General features: G+C 61.2%; 1 protein-coding gene across 3 annotated transcripts in view; it reads left to right on the plus strand.

Annotated features, from left to right (window-relative positions):
* LSS (lanosterol synthase) overlaps positions 1-22678 on the plus strand; it is a 29571-nt gene extending 6893 nt beyond the window's left edge. For 2 of the 3 annotated variants that reach the window (XM_069474878.1, XM_069474879.1), the window contains exons 6-22: positions 336-432; positions 2041-2176; positions 2747-2855; positions 3103-3221; positions 4112-4209; positions 4645-4672; positions 6289-6345; positions 7309-7380; positions 8552-8602; positions 9115-9264; positions 9767-9863; positions 10560-10665; positions 17365-17430; positions 17864-17944; positions 18614-18784; positions 20079-20157; positions 20784-22678. In XM_069474878.1, coding sequence (XP_069330979.1) covers positions 336-432; positions 2041-2176; positions 2747-2855; positions 3103-3221; positions 4112-4209; positions 4645-4672; positions 6289-6345; positions 7309-7380; positions 8552-8602; positions 9115-9264; positions 9767-9863; positions 10560-10665; positions 17365-17430; positions 17864-17944; positions 18614-18784; positions 20079-20157; positions 20784-20915 — 1649 coding nt within the window. In that variant the 3' untranslated portion in view covers positions 20916-22678. Of the gene's footprint in view, positions 1-335; positions 433-2040; positions 2177-2746; positions 2856-3102; positions 3222-4111; positions 4210-4644; positions 4673-6288; positions 6346-7308; positions 7381-8551; positions 8603-9114; positions 9265-9766; positions 9864-10559; positions 10666-17364; positions 17431-17863; positions 17945-18258; positions 18499-18613; positions 18785-20078; positions 20158-20783 lie in introns of all 3 variants that reach the window. The other variant, XM_069474877.1, reaches the window with a different exon arrangement.
* Positions 22679-25035: the final 2357 nt, after the last annotated feature.

The raw sequence follows: 25035 nt of genomic DNA on the forward strand, positions 1-25035 counted from the left end.
GGCTGCCATGTGCGTCTGGGCCCCTCCCCGCCTGAGCACTGAGGTGTCCCCACACTGCCCAGGCAGCTGCCTTCATGTGCTTCCTCCTGGGGGCAGGGACTGCAGACCACCCCCCTAGGATGGGAAACACTCACTCCCGGGGAAGCCGCTGGCTCTGCCCGCAGCCGTGGTGTCTGGGCCAGTCCTGAGCCACTCTGCAGCCTGCTGCTCAGTGGGGCTGGGGGTCCGCAGCAGGCTGCCCCCACCCTGTGAGAAGGGGCTTGGGGACTGCTGCGGGGCTGACCCTCGCTGACCTTCACAGTTAGAGGCAGGTGACTGGCCTGTTCTCTCCCCAGGTGGTGCCGTGGCCATCCCCTCCTGGGGCAAGTTCTGGCTGGCCGTCCTGAACGTCTACAGCTGGGAAGGCCTCAACACCCTGTTCCCCGAGATGTGGTATGTGGCCCCGCGCCGTGGGTGTGGCTGCCGGGTCACTGCTGCCTTCCGACGGGGAGGTGACGGCGCGGGTTGTGTGCCGGCTGCCACAGGGCAGGTGGGGGGACGGTGGTCCTGTGGGTAGGGGCCCTGCTTGAGCTGAGTCCTACAGAGTGACGAAAGGGGGCTCCCCATGGGGCTGGAGGGAGGAGGCGCCGTGGGTAGGGCTGTGTGGTGGGTGGGCCGCGGGGGCTCAGAGCCCCTGTGTGCAGCTGCTGGACAGCTGAGCAGCCTTGTGGGAAGTTTTGGGCACCTGTAGAGGAGAACGTGACTCCCCACCCATCTCCTTTGCGGGCGGACGCTGCAGATGCCACCCTCGCCGTGGGCACTGTGTGTCTTTAAAAGGTGGCTGGTTTTTATTAATAGAACCCAGAAAAATAACACTAAATCGTTATTATCTGGTATCTATAACCGGTGTTTCTTAACATTTGTGAACATCTGAGGAGAGTTGTGAGCATCCCCCAGGAAGCACTCCTGCGCACATACATTACCCCAGGAGGTGCAGGCCCAGAACCCCGCAGAGCTGGGCGGGGCCCTGCTGTCGAGGGCTGCAGGAACGGCCTGGGGTCTCCTCTCGAGAGCTGTCAGGATGGGCTGGAGGGGCCCCGTGCTGGGTGACTTGGGTGGGGCTGAAGGACCCTCAGGAGAGGGCAGTGGGGTCCTGACCGAGGGCCGAGGGCTTGCTCGAGGCTGGTGGTGCCGGGGCAGGCTGGGTGCTGAGGAGGCAGGGTGGGTGGTGGGATCGCCCGGGGTGGAGGGGGGATGTGCTGGGTCATCCAGGCGACCTGCACTGGCAGGTTTGCTCAGGACTTGGCCTTGCCCACCTGAAGAAGCAGGCGGAGGAGGGCCCTGGCGTGGCTGCTGGGCGGGAGCGGGTTGGGTGCACGTGCCGCAGGCCGGCGCTGGCTGGGGCGTCTCGTCTGCCCCACAGGGGCTCCGTCGGTCAGTGCTGGTGCATGTTGACATGTTTACGTCTTCACTGGGCGCTCCGGGCTGGGGTGCAGGACCACGGACCCCGACCCAAATGAAAACACCCTTGGTGCTGGTGGTCCGGGCGCAGGGTGGGCGTGCTCTGCGCTGCTTGGCTTCCCGTGGCCTGTGTGCGGGGGCGGGGGACTTGAAGGGACCCTGGAAGCTGGTATGGCTGTGCTAACGTCAGCAGAGATGAGGACCGAAGAGCCAGGCCTGAGCCAGATTCTACGGGCCTGCGGTTTTTACAATAAAATTTTTAAAATAAACTTCAATTTTACAATAGTTCTCAACTTCCAGAAAAGTTGCGAAGATAGCCCAGAGCATTCCCTGGGTCCCTCACCCAGTTTCCCATCGTTAATGTTTCACGCAACCAGGAAACCCACAGAGAGTGCTAAGTGCTCAGGGCTCGGGCACATGGCTTCAGAAGGTGACACGCTGACCACACGCAGAGCTGCCTGCTCCCTGGCAGGTCGTGGGGCTTGACCGCCCCCTGCAGGGGCTGCGCCGGCCCCGGGGGGCGCCGTCCACCAGAAGCTGTGCTGGCAGCAGGGGCAGGTTTGTGTCCTGGGGGTCTCCCGACTCGCACTGTCCCCCCAGGCTGCTTCCCGACTGGGCGCCTGCGCACCCCTCCACCATCTGGTGCCACTGCCGGCAGGTGTACCTGCCCATGAGCTACTGCTACGCCACCCGGCTGAACGCCTCGGAGGACCCCCTGGTCCAGAGCCTCCGCCAGGTGAGACCTCAGGGAGCAGGGTGCATGGCCTCCGGGGCTGGGACCCTAGGCCCAGGGCCCCCTGGAATCTAATCGTGCATATCCATGTACCAGGGCGGGGGCGGGGGGGGGCAGTAATCCATGTTGAGCAACCTCTGCCCAGGGGACTTGTGCTGTGGGACAGGGAGCAGCTGTCACCCAGGTTCGGCGGGGGCTCCCTGAGCTCCTGGAGTGGGATGCCCAAGCCCTGGCCCACAGTTGCATTGTGTTTGCGGGAAGCAGGCCCTGAGGGGGGGGTCTAAGGTGCAGGATGTTACCAGGTGAAGGAGGAGGGGCAGAGGGAGCCAACGAGTGTCCAGGGAGATGCTCTCTGAGCCAGCCCGGCTCCTTGGGTGGTCCGGCCTTGGCCAGGATGGCTGGGCCTTCGTGCCCTGCAGGGGTCAGTCACGGATGTGCCCCCAGCCCGGGAAGGGGCGTGCCCAGGGCGCCAAGGGCTGGCCGGTGCAGGAGGCTGGCCCTCCTGGTTTGAGCCAGGCCACGGTGTCCAGGAGGTGTGGCCTCCTCCCCAGCATCTCAGGGCTGCCCCCGCAGGAGCTGTACGTGGAGGACTTTGCCAGCATCGACTGGCCGGCACAGAGGGACAATGTGGCCCCAGACGAGCTGTACACGCCGCACAGCTGGCTGCTCCGCGTGGTGTATGGTGGGTGCTCCCAGGGGGCCCTGGGCCAGGGCAGGCGAGGTGGGCGTGGCCTCCACTCCACCCTCTCCTTCCGCCCGCGGCGCTGAGCAGCCCCCGCCGTGCCCGCCCCTGATGGGACCAGCTGGGCTGGAGTGATGCTCTCTGGAGCCCACGCTGGACACTGGGTGGGGTGTGTTGGTGGGGTCTGGGGCGAGGGGAAGGGGGAGACCCCTGGTGTGCAGCCCGCTGACGCTGCGCTCCCCTGCAGCCCTCCTCAACCTGTACGAGCGCCACCACAGTGCCAGCCTGCGGCAGCGGGCCGTGCAGAAGCTGTACGAGCACATCGTGGCCGACGACCGCTTCACCAAGAGCATCAGCATCGGCCCGGTCCGTGCCCTGCCCTGTCCCCGCCCCAGTGCCCGGGAGCAGAGGGGGCAGAGGGGCCCCAGAGGCCAGTCTGTGAGCTAGGAGGGGGGTCTCCCTGCGGCCTGTGCACCTTCCTCGGGGACGTGGCCCTCTGGTCTCACACGCGCGAGGAGGGCACCAGCCTGGGCTGGGAGAAGCTGCTGGCCACGCCCTCCCTCCCTCCCACCTGGCTTTTCTCTTGGGTGTGTCTGGCACCTGCTCCTGAGGCCTTTCTGGCCAGCTGGGAGGATGCTTTTCTCTCACCTGGTCCCTTCCCAGCCCCCAAACACTCTGTCACCTGACCTTCTCTCAGGGGGCTTGGAGACGCCAGGGTGGGGGATGGAAGGGCCTTAAGGCCGTCTGTGGCTTCTCCCAGCTGGCAGGGGACTTGGTGCCCCTCCACCACCCCCGGCAGGGCCCGGTGGAGGCCGTGTGGACGTGCCCCACGCCATGGAGGTGCACATGCCCTGGCCGCCTGGCGTGGGGTCGCCTGTTGGCCGGGCTGTCACGAGCCCCCGGGCCAGCGGCGCCTCCGGCCACCTCAGTGAGTCACAAACCTGAACTGACCCTGCAGCAGGTCCCTCGTCCGCTGGGCGGTGACGCGGTTCTGTGTGGGCGTCAGCCGACCCGTCTGTCCTAGGGAGTTAGAGGCCACAGCTGCCATTGGGTTTTGACTTGAGGCCTGTGAGTGGCATGTCGGCGCCCCTAGAACATTCTGCCCTGAGGAAGAAGGGGAGCGAGCGTCCCTTCCACTCCGCTCATCTCCGCGTCTGTGCCTGTGTCCCGCAGACCCTGTCCTCTGTCCCCATGTCGGCCCTAAGGCAGACCGCGTGCCGCTGCCTCTGGTCCAAAGTCTGACGCCCTCTCTGCAGATCTCTAAAACCATCAACATGCTCGTGCGCTGGCACGTGGACGGGCCGGCCTCCTCCGCCTTCCGGGAGCACGTGTCCAGAATCCCGGACTACCTCTGGTGAGCGCGGCTGGCAGTGCCCCGGAGAACCTTGCCAGGAGCCAGCGGCAGACGCCGGGCCTTCCCCAGCGCTGGTCTGCGAGCTCCCTGCAGCCTTGGCGTCCCCGAGCGGGGTGGCGCCGGGAGGCGTGTGCTGGGCCTCAGCAGGGAGCGCGTGTGGGCCTGGCTGTGCTCCGGGGGTGGGCTCCTTTCGTGGAGAGACCACAGAGGGGTGCCCGAGACGGCAAGCACCGTGGCCTGCCCGGGTGCCCAGCTGGGAGCCCTGCTGGGTGAGCTGCTGACCCTTCGCTGCCGAGCGTGGCCCCGTGCCAGGAACCCAGCCAGGCAGCGCCAGGCCTCGGAGCCCCTGTGCCCTCTCCCGGGTGCAGGCTCCAGCTGGCCAGCGGCTTCCGGCTTTGTCCTCGTCTCTGACTTGGGCTTTTCTCGTCCTCACAGGCTAGGCCTGGATGGCATGAAAATGCAGGTGAGGGCTGCCGGGCCTCGCGGCGTGTTTCCTCGTTTCCTTACAGCTGTTCCTGCCCTTCGTTAGTGTCTTTTTTATGATTTTGGGTTCATTAAGATTCAAAATAACTTCTCAGTGCAGGTTCCAGCACTGCACGATGGAGGCTCCATCCTCCCCTCTGGGCCTCCGGCCGTGTCCTGGGTGTGTACCGCCGGCCTGTGTGGGCGCCCGCGTGTTCTTGCGTGTCCCTCTGCAGCTTTCCTGTTGGCTGCGTGCTCTGGGTCGGGGGCTGACTCACTGTAACTGCAGATCCAGGGGGGCTCGGGTGCCGCAGAAACGTTCCTCTTGATGCCGCTTGGGAGGTGGCTCTGGCCGGCGGGGCCTCTGCTCTCTGTGGTCGTCAGGAGGCTCCTTCCTCAGGTCCTGGGAGGTCCCTGTCTTCACCCCTGGCTCCTGTGGTTGCCCTGGGGCTGCCCCTGCAGCGCAGGAGGGAGTGTGACCAGGCCTGGGCGTGACCTGAGAATGTCCCCTTTCTTATGGGCTGGAGTGGAGCAGAGGGGAGGAGGGGTGGGTTTTGCCGGACATTCAGCCACATGTGTGTAGTTGGCTGTTTTCCAGATCCTTCCCAGGGGCTTCAGCTTACGGGCGGACCAGAGAGGACGTGTCCTTTCTGGGCAGGGATGCCGGGCCAGGGTCCTTGCCCCCCAAGGGGTTGTGCCCCCAGGTGCCCACACCATCAGTGTCGTGGGAGACGGGTTCAAAACACTTGTGGAGCGGAGGAGAGTGACGAGCCTTGGGTGGCGGTGGCCTTCCTGCGGCTGAGCCGGGGAGGGCCTGTTTGCACACGGCCCCTCTGCCGTCGCCACTCCCAGAAACGCAGTGATGGTCCCTGAGCGGCGTCCTTGCCACACGTGGTTTGCAGCTGGTTGGGTGGACAGGGCTCCCACCAGGCCCAGCATTCGGTTGCTGGTCCCCAGTGGTCTCCCGCTAGAGGACTGTCCCTAAAGGGCTTCTTGTTGGATCCGACCCGTGGCCCCTGTGCCTGGTTTCTGTGCACTGGCGCCGGGCTCTGAGGCCCCATACTGCTGGGTTTCTTGCTTGGCGAGAAGGCACGTGCTTCTCGCGTGTCGTCCCCGCGGCGAGCGATGCCCCTGAGCTTCTGCCCCGCACCCCACCCCCACTGTCCAGCTGCGTCTCTCAGCGGGGTTTGGCCACCGGCCTCTGAACTGAGGCCAGAGTGTTGACATGTGACCCAGGCTCCAGGCTGGGGTTTGAGCGGGGGCCTTCCTGGCCCCGTCCAGGGCCCATCACCTCCAGGGAACTCAGGAAAGGGGGGTGTTTCCGGTCACCACGTGGCTGGGTGGGGGCTGCGTGCTCTATGTGGGTGGGGGGTAGAGCTGTGAGGGACTGTCCCAGCTGGTGGCCATGAAGGACCTGTGTCTGCCTGCAGGACAAGCCGTCTCTCAGGCCCTGGACGGCTGTGAGGGGCGCACAGGCCCCAGAGCCTGGAGTCGGGTGCTGGCTGGTGCCGTCCCCAGGCCCCACACCCAGCCTGCCCGGCCCCCGTCAGGTCCCCAGCGCGGTGGGCGGGAGTGCGGGACGCAGCAGCTTCTCAAGTGGCCCGTCCTTGTCTGCAGGGCACCAACGGCTCACAGATCTGGGACACCTCGTTCGCCATCCAAGCTCTACTAGAGGTATGTGGTTCCGTCTCCTCCTTTGGCCCCAGCCAGCCTTCCTGTGCACATGAGCATGTGCGTCCACTCGAAGGGTCATGGCACCTGCTGACCACACACCTGTCGTCCTTCTCGCTGGCCTGGGCTGCGAAGCCTCTAGTGGTGACCCTGCGGAGGTGGTGGCCTTGCCCGGCAGCCCTGGGCATTGGGCTGGGTCAGGGGCTTCGGGAGACCGAAGGCCAAAGGCCGTGTGAGTAGGAGAGCCTGCTGAGGGCTGTTGCAGAGCTTGGGGCAGTGGGGCCACCAGAGCAGGACTGAGCTTACGGTTCTTCTGTAACTGCTCGGCCAGGCATGATGGCTCATGCCTCTAATCCCAGCACTTGGGGAGGCCAAGGCAGGAGGATCTCTTGAGGCCAGGAGTTTGAGACCACCCTGAGTGACATGGTGAGACTCCGTCTCTACGAAAATTAGAAAAAGTAAGCCCAGTGTGGTGGCTCGTATTTATAGTCTCAGCTACTGGGGAGGCTGAGGCAGGAGGATTGCTTGAGCCCGGGAACTCAAGGCTGCAGCGAGCTGTGATGACGCCGCCGCACTCCAGCTGGGGCCACAGAGCGACACCACCTCACAAACAAAGCAAAACAAGACAGTTGTTACAGACATTCTCAAGTGTGTACTAGGGAGACACGAGGGTGTGCGTTTATGCTCGTGAGAATGAGGTCGGGAATTCTGAAGGTGTTTCTGGAGAGCCCCGGGGTCTGGGCCACGGGAGGGCCTCAGGGGGGTGCTGGGGGCCCCCAGGGGCACATGCTGGCCCTGTAGGTGGGTGCTGGCGTCCACGGGCAGCCTCTCCTGCTCCTTCTGTTTTCACGTCTCCCGTGCAGGTCAGTGCGGTGAGAAACCCCAGCTCCCCTGGAGGCACCTGCTGGTTGGATTCTGGTCCCCTCGGGGGCGGGAACTCAGCCTCCACCCTGCTGTCTCTTCCAGGCGGGCGGGCACCACAGGCCCGAGTTCCTGTCCTGCCTGCAGAAGGCGCACGAGTTCCTGCGGCTCTCGCAGGTGAGGCCCCTGCCTGGTGGCTCCGAGGGGGCAGAAGGTGGGGTGGCGGGCTGGGGCCCCTGCCAGCAGCAGTGCCCGCCTCCCTTCCACCCCTGCTCCCTGTGCTGCTTTGCTCAGGTCGCCCCGCCCTCCCCCGCCCCTCCCCCACGCACTGTCCTCTTGTGGCGGTCCTGCCTGGGGACAGCTCTCTGGAGGCCTGCAGTGGCCCGTCCCCAGTGTGCTGTGGGCGCTGTGGGTTCTGCCGTCTGAGCGGTGGCATCCGGGTTGTGTTGGAGTCGCTGTGTGCAGAGGGCTGTGTCCCCCCGAGCTCTGCAGCCTGCCCGACACCCCTCAATACCTTACCCTAGCGGTCAGGGCACTGCCTGGGGTCTTCTCTCCTGAGACCATCAGCAGCGAGTGCCCCCACCGTCCTGCCAGCTCAGCGACCCCAGCGGACCCTTCCCCACGTCTGATCTGACCTTTCCGTGTCTCCACACTCACCTGCTCCCCCAACCCCATCCACAGCCGCAGTCGTCCGAGGCCTGCGCCCACCCTGCCCTGCGCACCCTGCCCCAGCCAGGGGGCCCCTCCAGCCCAGGCCCCGCTGGCGTCCCTCTGCCTGTAGCGCCAGCCCCAGCTCCTCCCTCTTCTTGCTGGGCGCTGCTTCTGCCGCTCCGTGTGGCCCAGGCAGGACCTGGGGGGGTGGGGCCGGGGCAGGGCTGTGCCTGTCCCACGGCTGGGCCTGCTCCTTGCTCCTGCCCGGGACTTGCTCTGAGCTGTGGGGACCTGGGAGGGCAGACTGGACCCCAGCACCCACACACACCTCTTTGCTCTTGCACTGAGTCAGGGGACGCGGCTCAGCCACGAGGGTCTCCAGAGCCCAGGCTGTTTGGGGAACGCACCCCTCCGGGCCATGTGCCCCACCCCATCCTTTGCTTGCTGGCCTGTGGGGGCCCAGGGGCATCCGAGTGCCTCCCGCCTGGGCGGGTTTCAGCCCTCGCCGGCCAGTTGCGTTTCCTGGCAGCGGTGGGCTGGGGGGCCCCGCAGCACGGGTGGCGGCCATGGCCACGGCACTGCCAGCTCCCGGCACGTCCTGCTTATCCAGTCCCGCCCGTCTGTCTGAGCCTGGGGCCCCTCCTTGCCATAGTGGTGACGGCCTCTCTGCTTTCCACGTGTGCCCCGTGCTGCCCAGGTCCCAGAGAGCCCTCCCGACTACCAGAAGTACTACCGCCAGATGAGCAAGGTACGCCGAGCTGACGCCGCCCTCCCTGCCCCAGCCCGGACAGCGCCGCTTAGCTGCACTTCCTTCCGCGAGGGCTCTGCCCTGGGAGACACCTGGCGAGGGGGGTGCCGACTGCTGAGGCCGCCTGGCCTGTGGGGTTCCTTTGTGCCGCCGAGGGGCAGTCTGTGCACACGCATGGCCAGGCCTCTGCAGTTCAGCCGGTCTCAGCAGACGTCAGACGTCAGACGACGGCTGGGACGGCTGGGACGTGAGCCCGAGTGTCGGGGACAGCCAGAGGGAAGAAAGACCTCCAGGCTGTGCCCCTCCCTGTCTTTTTGGGAGATCTGACGGCATGGGGGGGCTACATCCCTAGGCCCCTGAGCCGGAGGGCAGAGGTCTGTCCACCGTCCAGCTCGGGCCCTGCCACACCCACCCCTGTGCTGCGAATGGGCCTGTGCAGGGAGAGGGCTGTGGGTGGGCTGAGGACCGCGGTGTGGGCTCCCCGCCTGGCGGTCACGGCTCGTGCTCTGCAGGGCGGCTTCTCCTTCAGCACGCTGGACTGCGGCTGGATCGTCGCCGACTGCACGGCGGAGGCCTTGAAGTCCGTGCTGCTCCTACAGGAGAAGTGTCCCTCTGTCACAGAGCACATCCCCCGAGAGCGGCTCTGCGATGCTGTGGCTGTGGTGAGGCCCTGGCCCCAGCCCGCACCTGGCGTCCCGCGCAGGCTGTGCGCTCACCTCCGCTTCTCCACAAGCCCGGGGCGGGCTGCAGCACTCCCTCCCCCTCAGACGGGTGTTTGCGAGCCCTGAGCCCTGGGCTGGGGGCTTGGGGAACCGGCCAGGGCTGTGCTGAGGCTGCACCTGGCCTCGCAGGAGGGCCGGTGGTTTCCACTGGGGGCCCAAAGAAGAGATGCGCATTTCTGTCCATTTTTGTGCACAATTGTTTAAGCACGTCTGGTTTTGTGCATGTTTTTCCGCGGAGAGCCACCGTGTTGTGGCAGTGCGTGCTCGATTGGGAAGTTGTCGGGGTGCGTCCCCTCGGGGCTGCACTCGAGGCCCCGGTTGACGTGGCTGCAGCTGCTGCTTCAGGCACCGAGGGCTCGCTGGCCGTGGCAGGGGCGCCCGTGCCCGTCCCGAGTGTGCTCGCGCTGGGCGAGCTCTCAGGGTGCTCTCTCCCCGGCAACAGCTGCTGAGCATGAGGAATCCCGACGGAGGCTTCGCCACCTATGAGACCAGGCGCGGGGGGCGCTTGCTGGAGCTGCTGAACCCCTCGGAGGTCTTTGGTGAGTGGCTCTGCCAGCACTGTGGCACTCAGATCTGGGGGCCCACCTGTCCCCCTGGCCTGCGGCAGCCCACAGGGCCCCACTGGCAGATCCTTACGGAGCCCTCCCTGAGCCCGGGGCCTTCTGTCCCCTCCGGCTCCCAGAGAGTCCCTGAGTTGTGGACGGAAGAGCTGTGGGTTCGCTTTGGGGGTTGACGGGATTCGGGTGAGATCAGCACCCAGCTCTCTGGACACTGCCCAGGCCGACTCCTGCTCTGTCCCCTGGGCCTTGTGCCCGAGTGTCCCGAGCACACCTCACAGAGCCCACGGCACGTGCAGGAAGCCGGTGGGGACCTCGGGTGCCTGTGCCACGGCGGTGGGCTGCTCTGTGCGTGACTGCTGTGGTTCTCTGGTGGGGCCTCCTGTGTGCCGCCTTCCTGGTCTCTGTGCGTCTCGCTCCTCAAGCTGGTGCAGGGTTTTTGGGGTGGGGCGCAGCTCTTCCTCAGGCCAGCACCCCGCTGGGTCGCACGTAGTGTGTGCCAAGCTCTGCCCCCAGGTAGCCCGAGCTGCCGCCGTCTGCCCTGCAGGACAGTCGGGCAGTTCCTGGCATGGCTGTGCGTGGCGGTGCTCTCTCTCACCGTGGTTTGGCGAGTGGCAGGCTCTGGGTGGCCGGGCGGGGGCGGGGGGGGGGCGGCTCACACACCTCCCTCCCTCCCAGGGGACATCATGATCGACTACACCTACGTGGAGTGCACCTCCGCCGTGATGCAGGCGCTGAAGCATTTCCATAGGTGCTTTCCCGACCACAGGGCGGCGGAGATCAGGTAAGGGGGCCTCGGCCGGGGACACTGCCACCGAGTCAGGGCCAAGACTCGTCACGTCATTCCCTAACACGCCTCGGAAACAAAGCTCACTTCAATAAGGAAGAGGCTTCAGGAGTTGCTGAACAGTCGGTGCCCTCACGACACCAAGTGTGTCACTGGGGGCTCCAAGTGGCACAGTTATGGCACAGAAGTGAGTTACTGGCCGGGCGGTGCCTCCCGCCTGTGATCCCAGCACTCTGGGAGGCCAAGGCGGGAGGACCGCTTGAGGTCAGGAGCTCAAGACCAGCCTGAGCAAGAGCGAGACCTCATCTCTATAAAGAATAGAAAAAATTAGCTGGGCATGGTGACACGCACCTGTAGTCCCAGCTACTTGGGAGGCTGAGGCAGGAGAGAGGCTGAGGCAGGAGGATCGCTTGAGCCCAGTTCAAGCCTGCAGTGAGCTGTGATGACGCCACTGCACTCTAGCCCCGGGCGACAGAGTGACACTTTGTCTCAAAGACAAAGCAATGCAAAAATTTAGTTTTCACATCTTCTAATGATGCTAAAAAGAAAAACACACATACCTAATTCTGCCTGTGGCCAGCTAAGTGGCAGTTTTTAAGTACCGTTTCTTGGTGAAGGGTAGCAAACACTCGGAGAGGTGAGCAGGCCTTGTGTGGTCGTGAGGGGACAGCCGTGGGAGCCGCGTCGGGCCACCGGCACCAGCACCCCTCTGGCCTGCCCTGCCCTGCCCTCCCGAGAGGGTGCCCAGCTGCCTGCCCAGTCCAAGGTTTCTGTTGCTCACTGTGGACCTCGGGGGCCGCGTGTGCGTTGAGTCCTGCAGTGTGGACTTGCTGACTCCTCCCAGCCTCGTGTCTGTAGCTGAGCCGGGCGGCTGGGTGGCCGCAGTCTGCCCTGCCTTGCTGTCCAGCCGGCAGGTGATCGCTTCATCCACTGGCCTGTGGCCGGCACTTGGAAGGACGTCAGTTTGGGTCATGACGAGACGTCCCACTGTGAGCATTCCTGTCCTTGTGTGTTGGGGGCACAGAGGTGCCCGTTTCTTGTGGACGTGGACCTAGGCGTGGCATTGCCGTGTTCAGGGGTACGGTCACGGGGTGTGGAGTTTTCCCAGGTTCTTCTTTATCCTGTTAGGATCACAGTCTTCATTCGTGAAAGTTATGCCTGGTGTAGACACCACTTGGCCGTGATGTCCTTTTGACCTTTTGTCAGCACCTGTGCCGCTGTGGCTATGAGGAAGCTGGGCTGGTCTGGTTTGCTTACCGTGTCCTCGTCAGGCTCCCGGGTCAGGGCGCGCTGGGCTCGCGACGCCAGCTGGAAAGTGCTCTTTCTTCTTACACTCCGGGGAGAATGTGTGTTGTTACATACTCAGCGTATTTCTGCCTTCAGTGATTGGAAAAATTCACTGGAGAATCCAACTGGGCCTGGAGTTTTCTTTGAGGGAAGGTTTTTAATTATGGGTTCAATTTCTTTAATGGTTATAGGACTGTACAGTTAAAAAAAATTTTTTTTTGTGCCAGTTTGGGGAATTTTTCTCTTCCAGCTGAGCTTTATGTTGATGGGCACAGAGTTGCTCGCAGTGTCGTCTTGGACAGCTGTGGGCGTGACGTTGACGTTCTTGTTTTCCTTTCTGACAATCTTACTAAGCTTTTCAAAGAAACTGTCCTAGGTGGCCGGGCGCAGTGGCTCATGCCTGTCATCCCAGCACTCGGGGACGCCGAGGCAGTAAGATCACTTGAGGTCAGTAGTTCAAGACCAGCCTGGGCAAGAGTAAGGGCCGCCTCTATGAAAAAGGAGAAAAATTACTGGGCGTGGTGGCGCCTGTAGTCCCAGCTACTCGGGAGGCTGAGGCAGGAGGGTCACAGGAGCCCAGGAGTTGGAGGCTGCAGTGAGCTGTGATGACGCCACTGCACTCCAGCCCAGGTGACAGAGTGAGACTCTGTCTCCAAGAAAATAAAGAAACCATCTTAGTCTTTGCTTCTTTAGTATACATTTTTTTTTAAGTGAGTTTGTTTTTGGTTTTATCAATTTCTGCTGTTTATTATCTTATTTTTACTTTTTCTTTTTTTTCTTTTTTTTTCAGCTTAAGTGATAAAAATTTATTGAGAATTGCTGGGTTGGTGGTTGTCTCCTCCCGCCCTGAAGGGGGGATGGGGCTCGGGCACCGCTGAGAAGCTGCGCTGCCCCGGCAGCCCTGGCCCCCACCGGCAGGAAAGCCGGTCCCCAGAGGGGGCTGGTCTTCAGCCTTCCTCAGTCCAAGGGGGGAGGCCAGGCGGGTGCAGGGACAGCACGTGGCGCTGGACCCCCGCTGGCTCCTCAGGAACTGGGAGGCAGGTCCACCTGCTCTCCGGGGTGCAGCTCTTGGTTCCCAGGCTCGTTTCTTGCCCTTGATGAGGCCGCCACTTCCCCGGGGGAAACGTCCATCCTGGGGGTTCACGGTTGTCAGCAGTGAGACAGGTCCAGTTCTGTGGCGTGGCGGCCGTCTGGGAGACGTCCGGGCCCGGCCTTGCGAAGCTGGAGTAGCAGGATCTCGCTCGGCGCTTCCCCAGGTGAGCAGGGCAGGGTGAGGGGTTCCCGCGGGCAGGTCTCATCCCTGGCCCCACCCTCCCCACTCCTCGCTGCAGTCCTCTGGGCGCTCGGGTAGCTCCCGCCCAGCCTGGCTCCGGGCCCCACCTGTGGGCCTCCTGCAGGCACTGTCTGTTTCTGCCTTGGGTACATAGTTACGCGACCCTCGGGCTTTCTTGTATTGAAATGTGCACTTGAGGCTAGAAATAAGTTGTGTTACGTGACTCAGTTAAAACTGTGTTCTGTTTCTGTTGTGAGTTCTCTGGCCCATGAAGTGTTGAGGAGTATGTTGCTTCATTTCCCAACAACCTGAGGATTTTCTGGTCGTGCTCTGTCGGAGGCCCCGGGTGGGGCGCGGTTTCCTCCTGAGGGGCGCCGTGTTCTCCCGTCGCCCAGGCCTGGCGTGTCCCTGGCCTGTGTGCTGCTGTGCGTGTCCCATGGACGCGGGTCGTCCTTAGTAACATGCTGACAGAACGGGCCTTTCTTTTAACATGTTCTCTCTTAAAAAATCACTGTAACCAAAGTAAAGCATGTTCTTTAAAGAAGCCTTGGAAAATACAGAGAAGTGCAAGGAAGAAAATCGTCGCTCCTCACCCCCAAAGAAGAATCTGTTGTTCCTGTTCGATCCTCAGGTTTCCGTCGCGGTTTTACCGGTACCTTCCACAGGCCCGGCGTGGCGTGCGCCTGCTGAGGTTCCTGAAGGCCCCGTGTCGCTCGGGCTTCTCCAGCGAATCGTAACTGCTGCTGGTGTTGCCGCATGTCACTCACCAGCCTCTTGGCTATTTCTAAACTTTGTTCTTTTCTAGCTTTTTCCCATTTTAACCTTAGCTGGTACTCTTGTTAAGTGTTGGCTCCTGACGGCTGTTATTCCCTAGAGCCGCGGTGGGGGCGACGCTCACCCAGTCCCGTCACCTCTCTGCTCCTGTCCCCTGCCCGGCGGGCAGCCGCGCACAGCCTCGCGGAGCTGGGGGACGGGCGGAGATGCCGGGAAGGCACGGGAGGCTGTGGCGCACCTGAGCGTGGAACAAGGCTCTGTGACGTGCAGCGCAGGGAGCAGCTGGCTTGGTCACGCACTGTGTTTGCGTTTCCGTGGTTACTGCTGAGCTAGGGTATTCTTTCCTGATGTTTACACACACATCTTTTCTGTTTCTTCTCTTACGGCATTTTCATTCATGTCCTTGCCAATTTTTTTTTACTAGGGTGGTTTTTCTTCTTCTGTGTTTAAGTACAGTAAGTATTTCTTTCTTTCTTTTTTTTTTGAGACAGAGTCTCGCTCTGTCACCCAGGCTAGAGTGCTGTGGCATCAGCCTAGCTCACAGCAACCTCAAACTCCCGGGCTCACGCGATCCTCCTGCCTCAGCCTTCCGAGTAGCTGGGACTACAGGCATGTGCCACCATGCCCGGCTAATTTTTTCTATATATTTTTAGTTGTCTGGCTAATTTCTTCCTATTTTTAGTAGAGACGGGGGTCTCAGCTCTTGCTCAGGCTGGTCTCGAACTCCTGACCTCGAGCGATCCTCTCGCCTCGGCCTCCCAGAGTGTTAGGATTACAGGCGTGAGCCACCTCGCCCAGCCCAGTAAGTATTTCTGTATCTCATTTGCAGATACTTCCTCCAAATTGTTTTTTCTTTTTGTCTCTTCAGGAGGTTTTAACATAAGTTTTACACTTTTAAATAGTCAAATATATTAGTCTAATTTGTTATATTAAGATTTTATTTATGTTTTTTAAATTTTTATTAAAAATTTTTTTTGTATGTTTTTGGATATTAAGACTTTTAATTTACCTGGAGAGTTTTTGAGATATTGTTCAGGTTGCCAGTTACTCTTAACACTGCATGGAATGTTGCGTTTTTACTACTCGTACACTGCCTTAAAATCCTCCCTTACCCTCGCGCTTACAAGACAGTTACAGAAATAGTTGGAAGTGCTCGTGTTACTCCTCCCAGGATCCCCCAGCTGTGAGCGTGTTGCGGTACTGTCCTCACGGTGTCTCTTCCCACACTCCCCATGTGCGCTTTTCACGGCTCGCTTGAGGGGGCGTTGCAGAGAGACCGACTGCTTACCCCTGACTACTTCAGTGTTTCCTAGCAGGTTATTCTTTCAGGTAAATGTAAGTCAGAGTATTAATGTTGGTAAGGTATTATTATTTAATCTTCAGACCTTATTTAAATTGGCCTAAGTGTCCCAATAATGTCCCGTATAGCAAAATTTTCCCCAAGCTCTAATCGAAGGTCTCTTGACATTTAGTTGTCACATCTTGGTCTCTTGTAGCCTGGAGCAGTTGCTCAGTCTTCCCTTACCTTTGGTGACCCTTCCTGCTTGTTCAGCAGGTCGTGCTGCAGAATGTCCTTGGTGTGTCCCTGGTGACCCTCAGGTTGAGAGGTCACCTGCTTTGGTGAGGAGCATCCCCGTGCTGGCCCCCCGTGCTCGGCCGTGGGGCGCACATCCACCAGAGCCCGTGCTGAGCGTGACGGCTCCTGTGCTGGTTCCTCCGCCACAAAGTTAACCATTTTTTCTCTGTGGGGAGAAAGTATTAGACTATATACCTGTCCTGTTTCTCATCAGACTTGTACTTGTTAGTTTTAGCATTCTGATAATTCTTGCCTGAATCAGTTACTCATATGATGGTTGCAAAATCAGCATTTCTTCCATCTGTATTAGTTGGTGTTCTTCCAACAGCAGGACTGGCCCTGACGGCACGGCAGGCTTCCCAGGGGCCCTGAGGACGCCACCGGGCGCGGGGAGAGCAGCCCCCAGGGCTGCAGGCAGAGGCCTCTGCTGGGGGCTGGGCAGGATTGGGGAATCCGGCCAGAAGACAAGAGGGTCTCCTGGAATATGCAGTCGCCCCCCAACCTCAACAGTGCGGACCACCACCACCACCCCGCCTGCTCCCACCCAGACCTCATTTGTATCTCAACTGATTTTGTGATTTTTTTGTGCTGGTTTTCAGATTCCTGTTAGATCTCTTTGAGCTTCTTTAAAATCAATGTTTTAATTCTTTCCCAGACGTCGCACACATTCATTTTGGTAGGATCCGTTGCCGAAGAGTGAGTGTGATCTTTTGGGGGTGTCACAACACCCTGTGTTTTGGCACTTCCAGTATTGTCACACCGGTTACTTTGCATTTGGAGAAACAGTCACTTCTTGAGTTTACTTTTGTTTAAATGGGACTCTTTTTTTTGAGACAGAATCTCACTCTGTCACCCAGGCTAGAGTGCTGTGGCGTCAGCCTCGCTCACAGCAACCTCAGACTCCTGGGCTCAAGCGATCCTCCTGCCTCAGCCTCCCGAGTAGCTGGGACTATAGGCACGCACCACCATACCTGGCTAATTTTTTCTATTTCTAGTAGAGACGGGGTCTCACTCTTGCTCAGGCTGGTCTTGAACTCCTGGGCTCAAGCAGTCCTCCCTCCTCAGCCTCCCAGAGTGCTGGGGTTACAGGTGTGAGCCACCATGCCCGGCTGATATTTCCCCTTTATTTAACTCATTTTGTGTGGTTTACTCAGGCCTGCGTCGCTGACGTTTTCAGTGGTGTTGATGCCGTTTGAGCAGCTTCTGTCGAGCTCCATCCTGCACTATGTTCCTCCCCAGTTTCTTGCCCTCTGCCAGCCTGCTTCCCTCCCCCGTCCTGTAGTTGCTGCTTTTCGTACTCTCGGGTCTCCTGTCTAAACTGTATTTTTACATGGTTTTTTTTTTTTTGAGACAGAGTTTCACTCTGTTGCCTGAGCTAGAGTGCCGTGGCGTCAGCCCAGCTGACAGCAACCTCAAACTCCTGGGCTTAAGCAATCCTCCTGCCTCAGCCTCCTGAGTAGCTGGGACTACAGGCATGCGCCACCATGCCCAGCTGATTTTTTTCTGTATATTTTTAGATGTCCAGTTAATTTCTTTCTATTTTTTAGTAGAGACGGGGTCTTGCTCTTGCTCAGGCTGGTCTCAAACTCCTGGGCTCAAACGATCCTCCTGCCTCGGCCTCCCAGAGTGCTGGGACTACAGGCGTGAGCCACCACAACCGGCCGATTTTTACGTGTTTTTAAGGGAGAGCACACACATTCTTTTGAGAGTGTGGAATGGGTGGAGTTGGGACAGGGAAATTGCTGTTTTGCTGGAATGTTCACTGGGCTGATCTCACGTGTTCCAGGGACACCCTGGACCGGGGCCTGGAGTTCTGCCGGCGCATTCAGAGGGCGGACGGCTCCTGGGAAGGGTGAGTGGCCCCGCCCTGGGTGCAGGCCGGGGAGCCGGAGGGCTCTGCTCTCACACGCTGCGTGCGTAGAACGTTTGCTTGTGTGATTGTGCTGTACGAGAAGTTTCTGGAAGCAACTGCCAGCCGGTGGATTTCTGGTGTACTCTGTTCCTTTTCTGAGTGCCTGGGCTTCCCCATGGTGGGAGCTGCCCAGCGTGCTGCTGGGAGCAGCGGGGCCGAGGGTGACTGCTCCCCTCCTCCGGCTGCCGGGTTGGTGCCCAGGCGTCTGGCTTGGGGCTCAGCGGGGGCAGTGCTGTCCTCGGTGGCCTCGGTGCCTGAGGCGCAGGAGCTGGCGCTGCTCTCGGAAGTGCACGCAAATGGTCAGAGCTCCCCGTTTCCCGCCCTCGCTGTGACCGAGACGCGAGGGCTGAGGTGCTCTCCCGTGTCCCCTCAGCTCCTGGGGCGTGTGCTTCACCTACGGCACCTGGTTTGGGCTGGAAGCCTTCGCCTGCATGGGGCAGACTTACCACGACGGGTGAGTGCGGCTCCTGCCCCGCCGGGTGGCTTCTCAGGGGTGATTTGCTGTCGCTGTTTCTTCCTTCCGTGTTTGATTTTAGGAGAGTTTTTAAAGAGTGAGATAAGATGGGAAAATATCCCAGGTTGAGATGGGGATGTATCCCTGGCCTCACAGCTCTGCAGAGCTTCCTGACTCACGCAGTGGAGGGACACCCCTGGCCCCGGCCCTACCCTGCACCCCGAGTAGGAGAGGGTTGGGGTCCAGGACGTTCACTGGGCTGGTCAGGAGGAGGAGGAGGAGGGCTGAGGCCTCGGGTCCGCGCCTGTCTCCAGCTGCCTCGCCCCGTTCAGCAGCGGGTGCGCCTGCCCGGCCGGGGGAACCCACCAGGTGCAGCTTGGGCGTTCCCAGCTTCCTTCAGGCGCCACCCGCTGTCGCCATCGCGACCTGACACGTCGTGAGGCCCTCCGTAGCGCAGAGCCTTGTGCTCCGTCTTCCCAGCCGCTCACCTGCCCCACATCACGTCTGCAGAAACGCGGCCCAGGGTTTCAGTGGCAGCCTCCAGCCCACGTGGGGTGGGTGGGCCCCGTGCAGGCTTCTTCCCCTCCGCCCCTCCCTGAACCCTAGGGCGCCTGCCAGGGTCGGCATCCGGGGTGCAGGCCGACCTGCCGTGTGTCCTGGTCTCTGCAGGGCTGCCTGCGCGGAGGTCTCCCGGGCCTGCGACTTCCTGCTGTCCCGGCAGATGGAGGACGGAGGCTGGGGGGAGGACTTCGAGTCCTGCGAGCAGCGGCGCTACGTGCAGAGCGCCCGGTCCCAGATCCACAACACCTGCTGGGCCCTGATGGGGCTGATGGCTGCCAGGTAGGGACCACGGCCCAGCCCTGAGCTGGGGGTCGGGTGGGAGAGGGACGCGCGAGCTTGAGCAGGCGGCCTGGACTGAGTGCGGATGTCGGGAGAGGCCTGGGGGCTGAGGGGGCCGTGCCCCGTTCAGCTGACGCTCTGGGAACGGACTCCTGTGAGCCTGTCCTGCATTCCCAGGGCAGGCGGTGGCCCGTCCCCTGTCTGACCGAGCGGGGCCTGGGGGAGGCTTGCTGGACCCCCCACCACTGACGGCGTGGGTGGCAGAGCCAGGGAAGCCGGGGCCCAGTGGGACGGGGCGAGGTGGGCTGTGGTGGGGAGGCTGCTTCCTGGGTGGCGGCAATGGGCTGCCTCAGTGGTCACAGCACAGGTCCCTGCCGCTGCTCTCTGTGGCCCTGCTGGGTCCGTAGCGGGTGCTGAGCCACATACATGCGCAGGTGCGCACACGTGCAGGTGCACATAGATGCGTACCTGTACACACAGGCATGTGCACACACATGCACACACTCACAGGCATGTGCACACAGACACGCACCTGCACACATACATACTCACAGGCACGTACACACAGACACACACCTGCACACGTATATACTCACAGGCATGTACAGACACACACCTGCACACATACATACTCACAGGCATGTACACACAGACACATCTGCACACGTATGTGCTCACAGGCATGTGCACACAGATGTGCACCTGCACACGTACACACTCACAGGCATGTGCACACAGATGTGCACCTGCACACGTATGCGCTCACAGGCATGTGTGCCACACTGTCCCAGTCTGTTCTGCCCTGTTGGATTTGCAGGCACTTGGAGAATCTTCCTCAAACCCCCCAAAGCTGGGCCGGCTCAGCCTGAGCAAGAGCAGTGGCTCCTGGGGGACCTCGAGGGCAGGACGGTTAGGGATGCACAGTTGATCTGGGTCCTTCTCTTGTCTCACCCTGGCCACCGAGTGTCAGCTCTCGTGGCTTCCGTGGCCTCCAGAGGCCCACGAGGACCAGTGAGCAGAAGAGGCCCTTGTGCGGGGGCCACGGGCGTGGTCTGAAGAGGCGTGTGTCCCTCCTGGCCTGCTCCTCTCTGTGCCTGCACGTCCGTCTGCCTCTCCGGGCACCCGGCGGGGAGCGCGGTGAGGCCTGAGCTGTGCCGGTGGTTCCTAGTGGGGCCTGCGGGTCGTCACTGCAGCGTTCCAGGCTTTGTCCTCGAGCTCGGCCATGTGAGGGTGAGGATGGAAGTGCACACAGCCGTGCACCTGGGCGCGTCCCAGCCTGTCCGCTGTTCCCCAGGCACCCCGACGTGGCGGCCCAGGAGAGAGGAGTCAGGTGTCTGCTGGAGAAGCAGCTACCCAACGGCGACTGGCCCCAGGTACGCCGCTGGGCCGGAGAGCACAAGGCCCCACTGACCCCGAGTTTGCACGGGCGTTATCACTGCTCCACCCTGCTGCGGCTTCTTGGGGTGCTTTCGAGATTTGGGAGGCGTTTGCTGGCAGAATTGGTGGCCGGTCTATGGCAGGTCACCGGGTCCTAAAGTCCTAAGCAGATCTTGCTGTTTGCAAATGACCTCTGGCTGGGGCAGGAGCTGGACGGGTGTGAAGCCAGAGGGAGGGCAGGCCCCTCCCCCTTCCCTCAGGGACAGACCCTTGGCTCTGCCATCGCGGCCCCTCCCTGAGCTGGAGGGGCAGGAAGCCGCCCCCACCTCTCCCTGCAGAGGAGAGGTCATGAGGTTGCATGAGGCTGACTGTCTTCTCTTGGATGAGGCTGGGGGCGGGGTTCTGTGCCTCTGAGGGGCTGGTGACCCAGGTCAAGGGTTTGCTGGGGGGTGCTGTGGTGCCCTGACTGACTCAGGGCTGCAGGGCCACCTGCTCCTGGCTTTCTCAGGGTCTCACTTAATTAGCGCCTCCCAGGCCGACTCACCCAGGAGCTGGCCACAGCCAGGGACGAGCTGTTGCACTGCCTGCCGGAGCCTTTGTGTTGATTTCTGTGTTCTTTTAGGACAACATCTCGGGGGTCTTCAACAAGTCCTGTGCCATCTCCTACACGAGCTACAGGAACATCTTTCCCATCTGGACCCTCGGCCGCTTCTCCCACCTGCATCCCGAGAGCACCCTCGCCGGCCACCCCTGAGGGCGCGTCTGCCTGGCAGCGGGGCTGGTGGGGCTGAGCGGTGGCGTCACTCAGGTTCCAGGCGAGGCTGAGGTGTCTTGGCCAGGTGGGGGACCCTCTGTGACCCTGCCTCGGGCTCCATCCCCCATCCCCCACCTCTGCAGGTGGAGGGGACCAGGCCCGAGGCAGGTGGGCAGGGTGGGTGGCCGCTGTAGACACTTGGCTTTCAGCATAGGGTTAGTTCTGAGAATAGCTTGTCCAGCCTGGGAGAGGACAGGAACAAGATGAGCCGTGACCCTTGAGGACACACACACCTGCCACGGCATCTCAGCACAGGCCTCCCCAGGGGGTGGGGCCGGGGGGGCTTTTCTGACCCATAACTGAGTTCCTGGGAGAGGAACAGCTGGGCCTCGTGCGGCTCCCGCCCGGGTCTGCCAGGCACGTCTGGGCTGGCTCAGGCCTGGGCCGGCTGCTGCTCTCCTCTGTCTGCCGGGCTGAGGACGTGGGTGAGGCCACGGTGGCGGTGGGGACAGTGGGGGCCTCCCTGGGCGTCACGAGGCTGCAGTGGGAGCCAAGCATGGCCCAGGCCTGCCCCGGGTGGCAGCTGGCCTGTGTGGCGTCGTGGCTCAGTGGGTTTGTGGGCACCGGCATCCCGACCCCCAGGGGTTGTAGTCACCTGTTGGGACAGACGTGCCCAGGTGCCCGAGCATCGCAAGGGTTGAGGGTCAACTGCCCCAGGGGTTACCACCGTGGGGCACTGCTGTGTGCCGGGGCCACCTGTCACATACAGGTGTGGCAATGCCCAGGCACCCAAGGCTGCCGCCAGCCTCGTGCTCCCGCAGGTGCTCCGGGCTGGGCGAGGGCCGGGTTCCGGGGATGAGGCCTCTCAGGGTGCACTTCTGAGCCCCCTCTGGCTTCTAACCCCGTGGGCCCAGCTCACCTGGACACAGGGCCCAGGATGGAACATTCAGGTCCTGACTTGGCCTCTGGCCGGTGTGGACGGGCAGCTCTTGTGTTCAGGGCTAGCCTGAGATCGCTGCTGTCCTCTTGCGGCCGTGGTGAGGGGTCACCGGAGCTGTGACGGGAACAAAACCCAGGCCTGGCGCCAGCCCTGCTTCCCTGCCAGGGCACGGCCCGCGCCCTCCCAGCCTGCTGTCCCCGTCCCTGCTGGCTCCTGGACAGCTGGCAGCCCCGGCCTCTCTGCCCTGGCCCACATCCTTGCCCAGACGGCGTTCCCCGCCCGAACCCCCCAGGGCCAGCCCTGTGCGTCAGCGCGGGTCCAGGGCTCTCACCGAGGCCCCGTGCCACCTGCCCTCCTGCGCAGCTCTCACGCCCCCACCCGGTGTGCTGTCCGCGGCTCCCTGCCTCAGGGCTATGGCTCGAGTGGTTTCCTCTGCCGACCTCTCACCCTCCTGCCCCAGGGTGGTCTCCTGCCCCCTCGGAGCCCTGCAGGGCCTGGGCAGGCTGTGCCCTCGGGTGGGGCTTTAGCGGGGCCTGTCGAGGGCCAGCGCTTCTGCAGACATCTGAAAACTAGGGTTCATTTGGCTGACAGTGTGTCGGGACCCTTGGAAGCTGCCGGGTCTGCGCACGCCCTTCTCCTCTCAGCCCGCAAGTTCTCCCCAGCCGGGGCAGACGGTGGCCGTCAGCGTCTTCCCTGAGCAGCAGCTGCTGTCCTGGGAGTCCCAGCCACAGCCAGGTCACTGGCCAGCTGTCCACAATCCACCTTTGTACTGAAAATGTTCCTGAAAGTCACTAATTGACCAGCTGCCTTAATAAACAGACGGTGATTCCTAGACAGAAGTGTGTCGTGCTGTGTTGTCTTGTGCGGGGTCTGCTGAGACTGGCCCCGGACCACCACGTGGGCCGAGCCGGGAGCCCAGCCTGGTCTCGGGGGCAGCGGCTGCCTGAGGGTGAGCGGCTGCGTCTCCGTCCGCCGAGGGGATACGTGTGTGTAGTGTGAGAGAAAACAGCGTGGGCTCTGATAGTGTTTTTGTGTTAAGCGCCATGAAAATATCCAGAAAGAAGAAGAAGTGTTACACAGCGACACTTGTCACCACGAAGAACTTCCACTGTGTCGTTTTCCTCCAGGTGCCACAGTGACCTGCCGTCTCCTCTTCCGTCACGCGCCGCAGGGTTTCTGGTCTGTCCCCGCCTGTCTTCTCATGAATAAGCCACATTCTTGTTCAATTCTTTGTGTCAAAGGAGTGCGTTTTCTGTTCCACGAAGAGGACTTTTGTCACAGCTGGGGCGTGATGCGGAGGAGTGACCTGCCCGGCCCGGCCCCTTCCCCGCCTGGCCCTGGCAGGGGGCCCGGCTGAGGGGACACAGCAGCCACTCTGCGCAGCCGCCGCGGGGGAGACGTCTGCCTCGATACGACTGAAAGCAGGTTCTCCATCCTTTAAAGATTCTTGGATCCAAATTATCTTACTTTTGTTTGTCAGGAACAGATTTTGAATATTCTGGAAGTTTTTCTCTGCAACTGTATTAGGTTTTCTTTGTTTACCATGATACAAACTTCAGATCCTTGATATTTTGATATTAATATCAAAGTGGCCTTTAGGACAAGGAATAGCACCAGAAATAAGTAAAGGGCCATTTAACAATGACAAGGGGGTCACTTTATCAAGACTTAATCCTACACACGTATGTACTTGGTAGCAGCTTCAGAACACGTGGAGCAAAGCTGCGGGACTGCGGGGACTTAGACGAACACGCGGTTGCACAGCTGACGGTCACGAGATCTGTGAGGACGTAGATCTGGGCATGAGCTGTCGGCATGTGTAGGACACGTCACCTCGCAGTGGTGAAGCCGTGTTCTCCGCACGTGGACCACACACACGTGTGCTGCGTCATGAGAAGACCCTCGGGAGATGGAAAAGGACTCGCGGAGTGGGGTCTGACCACGGTGAAATGCAATCAGAGTCACAACGAGAGACTTGCCAAGTGCTGAATCAGCTGTGGCCCCAGGTGAGAGCCTGGAGAGCAGCGCTGCGGACTTCCGCTGCCGACCCCGAGCCTCACCTTGACGATGCCGCCGCCGTGGTGGGGACAGTGCCGTGGCGGAACAGCAGGTCAGTGGGACAGAACGGGGGGCCCAGCCAGCCCCCCACAGACCGCTGCGCTTTGGTGAAGGAGCAAAGGCAGCTCCACGGAGGAAGGACGGTCTTTTCAACACACGGTGAAACCACCAAACAGCCACATGTAGGAAAGTGGATCCAGACGCAGGCTTCACCCTTTACAGAGTTCACTCAGCCGGGCTCGCAGACCTACATGCAAAATGCAAAACCATAAAACCCCTAGAACATTACGGAGGAGAAAATCTAGGTCCCTGTGGGTTTGGTGACGACCGTTTAGTTGTGACGCCACAGGTACCATCTGTGAAGGGAAACATTGGTAAGTTGGACTTGATCAAAATTAAAACTTCATGCTCTGCAAAAGACAGTGTCCAGAGAATGAAAAGACAAGTCAGAGACTGGGAGAAAATATCTGAAAAAACACATCTGCTAAAAGACTGTTGCCCGAAAGAACTCTTAAAACTCTACAGTAAGAAAACAACCTGGTTAAAACGGGAGCCAAAGACCGTAACAGACCAAAGAAGATACACGGAAGGCAAAAGAGCGTGTGAGAAGACGCCCCAAACCACTTGTCACCAGGGGCAGGGCGCAAGCCAAAGCCCTGGGTGCCCTACACCCGTCAGCGTGGCCCCAGGGTGACCGGAGAAGGGGGTCCCGCTGTGGGATGCAGAGTCGTGCAGCCACTTGGAAAGGCAGTTTGGCAGCTTCTTACGAAACTAAACGTGCTCTTACCGTAGGGTCCAGCCATCGGCTTGGCATTCACCCAAAGGAGCCGAAAACCTACGCCCACACAGAAACCTGTACGAGGATGTTCACAGCACTTGTATCCGTGACTGCCAAAACTCGGAAGCACCAGGACATCCTTCCGCAGGCGAGGGGTAAACTGCGGCACGTCCAGGTGATGGAATATCATGCAGCACCAACAAGAAACACGTGATCAAGCCATGAGAAGACTTGGAGGAACCTCGGGTGCGTGTGACTGAGCCGGAGAAGCCAGTCTGAAAGGCCGCGTGCCTGTGACTCCAGCCGCGCCACATTCCGGAAAAGGCAGACACTCGAAAGTGGTG

This window comes from Eulemur rufifrons, chromosome 7, assembly GCF_041146395.1.
Source record: "Eulemur rufifrons isolate Redbay chromosome 7, OSU_ERuf_1, whole genome shotgun sequence".
NCBI classification, from domain to species: Eukaryota; Metazoa; Chordata; class Mammalia; order Primates; family Lemuridae; genus Eulemur; species Eulemur rufifrons.